Raw genomic sequence first — 6000 nt, 5'->3', positions numbered from 1 at the left:
CAATTCATCAATTTTTTAAATAAAAATTTTATTTAAAAAAATCATCTCATATCTGGTCGGTTGGTTGTTGTCTTTCATGCTCAAAGAGGACTAGAATGACATCATTATGTTGGAGTCAAGGTACAGTGTGTCCCACTGTGACTGATCAGACTAGTGCAAGCTCGGAAGGCTCTAGCACAGGTTGGGCACAAATAATCCATGGGAACATTTGGGGTGCATTCTCTAAATTTGCACATCTCTTTTGAGCTACCACAATTAAGCTTCTAACTATTTAAGGTTAAGATTTTCTTAAATTTTCTCTGAAACAAAGCAGTTATAGTCATGGCTAACATTTCTACAGCATTGTAAGGCAATTCACTCAATAAGCATTTATTTATCAAGCACCTACTATGTGCCAGATACCATGCTAAGGATTGAGAGTGCAAAGAAAGTCAGAAGTCAGACCCCGATCTTGAGGAGCCCACAGCCTAATTTAAGGTATGCTTTTCTTTCCCCATAAACAACCCTAACAAAGTGAGATGAATTATTTAGCTATTTTCAGTCAGACTATAGAACAGAAAATTACACAAAATGGACATCCCAAATACACTGGTCTTTCCACTATACCACAATGAATCCCTTTTTTAATGCATAAATTATAGGGGTTTTATTTAAGGAAAAAATGTCAGTCTCATTCTCTTAAATAGGGCTTCCTACCTCCAATGCTTACTAACTTTGAGACCTTGGATATGTCATTGAACCTCTCAGTGACTACTTCCTAGTCACAGATAGCTTGAAATCTATTCCTTCCCCAAGAGAATTCCAAATCACAATCATTTGTGCAGAATTACAAAATTAAAGAGCAGTCAATGCTAATGAAGACCTGTTAAAAATTTTCATTATGTCTTCAATTTCCTAGTTTTTATTTCTCCTTAACATTTACTGCTAACTAGCACTCTTAAGAGAGGTAGGGTTGGAGCAACCAGGTGGTGCAGTGAATAGAGCATCGGCCCTGGAGTCAGGAGGACCTGAGTTCAAATGTGACCTCAGACACTTAAAACTTACCAGCCGTGTGACCTTGGGCAAGTCACTTAACCCCAATTGCCCTGCCTTCCCCTCTCCAAAAAGCAAAAAAAATAAAAATAAGAGAGGTAGGGTCTCCCATGATGTTAAGCAAGATCATAAGAGAGGCACCAAAGTAGAGAGATCTGGAATTCTTTATCACTGGAGACAATGATGAAAATGCCAAGGAGTTTAGCTTTTCACTTACTTTTTGAATAGCCTCCCGAAGTCGCCTTCCAGACATTGTCCTGAGCCATGAAAAGAGATGTTTGAAATTAAAGGAAGGTATTTTAAGAACTGAAAAGTACAAAAATGGGCCTCAACATTGACCTGTTTCAACAGTTTTAACATCCAAAAACCTCCCTTTCCTCACCCCTACATTAAAGATGATGCTATGAATTACTGTCTTTCTTTACTACTGCTGATGCCTTCCCTACTAAGGCGTCCTTCAATCTCCTCTGTATTTATATTATATGTGTTGGAATATGTAGGTACACACACAGACTTCTCCCATTAAAATGTAAGTTTCTTGATAAATGGATAATTTTGATTTACAAATGGATGATTTTGATGACACAAACAAAATTAATGCAGCTAAAATTAGAAGAGAAGTAGGAAATGGGGGGATCTTTGCAGCAAGTTACACTGATAAAGGACCCATTTCTAAGATATGATATAATTTCTAAGATTTATATAGAGAACTGAATCAAATTTATAAAAAAAAAAAGAGCCATTCTAAATTGATAAATGGTCAAAGGACATGAATAGATAGTTTTCAGAGAAAGAAATCCAAGCTATTAATAGAAATATTTTTAAAATGCCCTAAATCTCTAATAATTAGAGAAATACAAATAAAAACAACTATGATATACAACCCCACACACAAGATTAGCTAAATTGACACAAAAGTAAAAGAGCAAATGCTGGAAAGATGATGGAAAAATCAGTCCTTTTATACGCCTTCGCTGGAGCTATGAACCACTCCAACCACCCTAAAAGCAATTTGGAACTATGCCCAAAAAACTATTCAACTGTGTATACCCTTTGACCCAGCAATCTAGGTCTCCTGAACCATTACTACTATGTCTATATACCAAAGAGATTAAAGAAGAATGAAATAACTCATATGTACAAAAATATTTATAGCATTTCTTTTTGTGGTGGCAAGGATTTAAAAATTGAGGGGGCGCCCATTAATTGAAGAATGACTAACAAGTTATTTGTCTTTCAGTCATTTCACTTGTGTCTAACTCTTCATGACCTCATTTGGGGTTTCCTTGGCAATGATTCTGGAGTGGTTTGCCATTTCCTTCTCCAGTTCATTTTACAGATGAGGAAACTGAGGCAAACAGGGTGAAGTGACTTGCCCAGGGTTGCCCAGCTGTTAAGTGTCTGAGATCAGATTTGAACTCATGAAGATTAATCTTCCTGACTCCAGGCCTAGTGCTCTATGCACTATGGAGCCACCTAGCTGTCCCAAACCAGTTATAGCATATGAATATGATGGAATGCTGAGAAATGACAAGCAGAATGGTTTCAGAAAAACGTGGGAAGATTTGTATGAACCAATACAAAGTGAAGTGAGTTGAAGAAAGAGAACAATTTATAAAATAACAATGACATTAATGATAAACTTTTTAAAAATTAATGAGTTTTATTTTTCTTGCCTTCTCAGTGGGGGAGGGAAGAGAGGAGAGAACTCAGACTAAAAATAAAATAAAATTCAATTTTTGAAAAAAAAAGTAATGTAAGTTTCTTGAGAGCAGAGACTATTTTGGCTTTTTTTTTTTTGTAAGCACCTAGCTCAGAAACTGGAACATAAGTGTTTAATGCTAGTTGCCTGATGATTGATCGAGAATAGCTTAAGTCAAGGAGAGATGGTACAGTCTGTGCCAGTGTCATTGACAAAGGACTCTCAACATTCTTAATGCCTAATTCATTTATCACACTGTATATAATGCTGGCTGGTTAAAGTGCTATCATCAACAGATCAATAAGCCACATGCCAGGCACTGTCTTACGCACAGTGAAAACAATGACAAAGAATGAACCAATTCCTACTCCCAGTGATGTAGCATTCTAATGCAGAAGACAGCAAGGACCTATAAAAAATACTACTAATTATCACCACGAGGCTGCCTGCACACTGTGCAACATTATTTCAGGTTTCTCAAAGGACAGATTACATATTCTCATTGCAGCATCAATACAATTCATGATAAGTTTTTTTTCTTAGTACTTGAAATTAGGGTTTGAAGATTATCTATCCTTCTCCCCTAAACCACATTCGTGTGCTCACTGCCTGACTGAGGTCTGCATCTCCACTGACATTCTCTTCAGTCAATACTAAACAAGAAAAGTCAGATGTGCATTCTCCAGGGGCATCCAGAGCCTTGGGAGTTTGGGAAATTTTAATCTGCTTCTTTTAATCTCCTTGATGCTAATTCTAATAGAGTCAGACTCTTGGCAGAGAGCAGAAGTGGCCAGCTGAGCACCCTTTGTTACCCATCTAGAGTGGCTCTAACAACGGATAACATATACTCCGTTAACATTTAAATCAGGGTCAATAGAAGGAGGGGAGAAGAAAAGGAGGACCCTACGTCAGCTCTCCAGGGATGGCTGCCACTGCCAAGGATCCGAGAGTGATGATCTGGACGTCAACAATCTCAGGGTGCCAGGGGTGAGGTCTCCACATCTTCAGGATAAAAAAAAAAAAAGAAGCAAGGATTTTCATTTTTTCTTCTTCTTATATGGATAGCTATACTTCCCTCCAACCACTTTCTGAATAGTGGATCTTGTGTTGAAGACTTGGTCCAAATCCTGCTTCTAACTTACCTTATCTGCCCACTCCCCCCCACTCCCCCACCCCCCGGTAAGTTCAGTGTAAAGGTGGGGATCGATTGTATAGATCAACCACCCCGCCCCCACTTTAAAGAGCATATAACACACTCCAGCCCTGATATCTTTATCAGCTGAGGACAAGTCTATTGAATAAATCACTCAGTCAAAGGCATTAAGCTAACAAATACCACGTCATACCCTGTGGATCTTCCATAAAATCTTAAGCCAGTGTGGAACCCAGAATAACTGGTGAGTCTGCCAGCACAGAGGAGAGAGCAATGCCAGCTAAGCCCCTGAGAGGGAACGTGGAGAGGGGGAGGTGGGGGAGAAGGCTGGGTTCCCTCCCTCCCCCACCCCCACCTCCACCTCCACCCCCCCCATTGTGAACTTTAGACAATCAGAGAGTCCACCAGCTTCCCAACGCAGTCTCCAGAATAGGAATGGCTGGTTGTAGGGCACTGCGTTTGTAAAGGCAGCTATCTCCTTTCATCCTCACACCAGCCCCAGGAGGTATTACCACAGTTATCCCTTACATATCCCGGGGCTGGGGCGCAGCGCCCCCTCGATCTGGATTTCTATGCATTTCTGAGTTTCTAAACTTGTTCTCAGCTGTCTGCTGGCCTTTGTGTGTCATCTGCAGCTTCTGCAACACTCCCCCAAAAGTCCCATTTAATTCCTTATGGAAACCACTATATACCAAAACCGCCACTGGCAAGCCGCGATAAGGAAGGTATAACCGCATTATCTCCATTTTGCAGGAGAGAAAACAGAGGCAAACAGAGGTTAAGAGACTTGCCCAGGGTCACATAGCTAGTAAATATCTAAGACAGTATAAACTCTTGAAAACAAGACTGTATTTTAATAGATGCTTATCGTGGATCCCACTAAAATCCACAGATGAATAAGGGCGGATCAACGTTCCCAGCACCTCGCCTGTGCTGAGGAGTATGGGCTTCGGCTTGTGGCATTCCTTGGTCTCGTTGGATGGCTCTCCCAGTAGCTGGTCACGAATGCTGTCCCAAAAGGGGTCTCCTTCAGTTGCCCCTGTGAGAAGTCACACAGTAAAAAAGATGCCTTGAGCATCTCCCCCTCCACCCCTGCGGCCCCCTGTCTGATGAAGTTGTCACTTTCCTAATGTTGTTTTTGGCTGATCGCGCTGGGTAGATTGATAATGCTGCTCCTGGGCTTAAAACAAAGGAAAATTTCCAATGGCTCCACTTTGCCTAATGAACAATGGATCTAGTTCACTCTGGCATTCAGTCAGTTAGTCAATCAATCAACACGTACTTACTAAGCACCTTCCATGAGCCCCACATTGTGCCAGGTCAGTGCTGGAGATCCAAAAACAACACAAAACAGCTCCTGCCCATTAGTCCCTGACATTCTCTCAAGTATAAGCATTTTCTTCCCCTCTCACCTAGAACAGGGAGATTCTCTGGGGGTCGATGAGAATAGAGGTGAGAGTTCTCTCTTCTGAATGTGCTTCTGCTCCATGCCTGCGCTCAGCTGCCCTTACAAGGTCAGGAGGACTCTAAGGACCTTCTTCCTTTTTCCTGTCCTGGGAGCCCAGACTGTGGAGAACCAGCGTCCCAGGGGAGCTGACTGGGAAACAGCTTTGGGACGTATGTGTACTTGATGTTTAGTTTATGGTTATTTTACATTTGTCTTTTGCGGCTACACTATATTTGGAATATGTTTTAGATACGGACCCGAAACCATAGAAAAATAAGCTTAGAATAATATTATTTCAGAGCCAAAAGGGACCTTGGCTATCATGTAATCCATTCTTCTAATTTATGGATGAGAAAGGTGAAGCCCAAAACACTTGGTGTTAGGGTTGAGGATTGTCCATCCTGTTCCTCTCGGGCCTCTCGGTTAGGAAGTGGCAAAGCCAGGAGAAGAACCCAGCTGTCCCTCCTACCATGCCAGCTCCCCTCTCCCACGTGTCTGCCAGCCTCTTGAACATATGTTGTCCCACAGGTCCAAGCTCTGCACAAATCCCCAGCCCCAGCCATCCTCACACAGGAATTTTAATGTCCTTTGGTTTTGGCCCAGTGAAGAACCACAGGCTAGTGGGAAGAATGTTGTATTTAGAGTCAGAAGGCCTGGATTAGACCC

General features: G+C 41.5%; 1 protein-coding gene across 1 annotated transcript in view; it reads right to left on the bottom strand.

Annotated features, from left to right (window-relative positions):
- The window catches only part of ASAH2 (N-acylsphingosine amidohydrolase 2), a 66087-nt gene that overhangs the window by 16647 nt on the left and 43440 nt on the right, over positions 1–6000 (bottom strand). Inside the window, 3 exon segments of the mRNA XM_069101668.1 lie at positions 1250–1289; positions 3642–3736; positions 4811–4926. Coding sequence (XP_068957769.1) covers positions 1250–1289; positions 3642–3736; positions 4811–4926 — 251 coding nt within the window.

Source organism: Petaurus breviceps, unplaced genomic scaffold (assembly GCF_028583685.1).
Source record: "Petaurus breviceps papuanus isolate PSGF00001 unplaced genomic scaffold, PetGlider_PUasm1.0 490, whole genome shotgun sequence".
In the NCBI taxonomy this organism is placed as follows: domain Eukaryota; kingdom Metazoa; phylum Chordata; class Mammalia; order Diprotodontia; family Petauridae; genus Petaurus; species Petaurus breviceps.
This window is presented reverse-complemented; position numbering and strand designations above follow the sequence as displayed.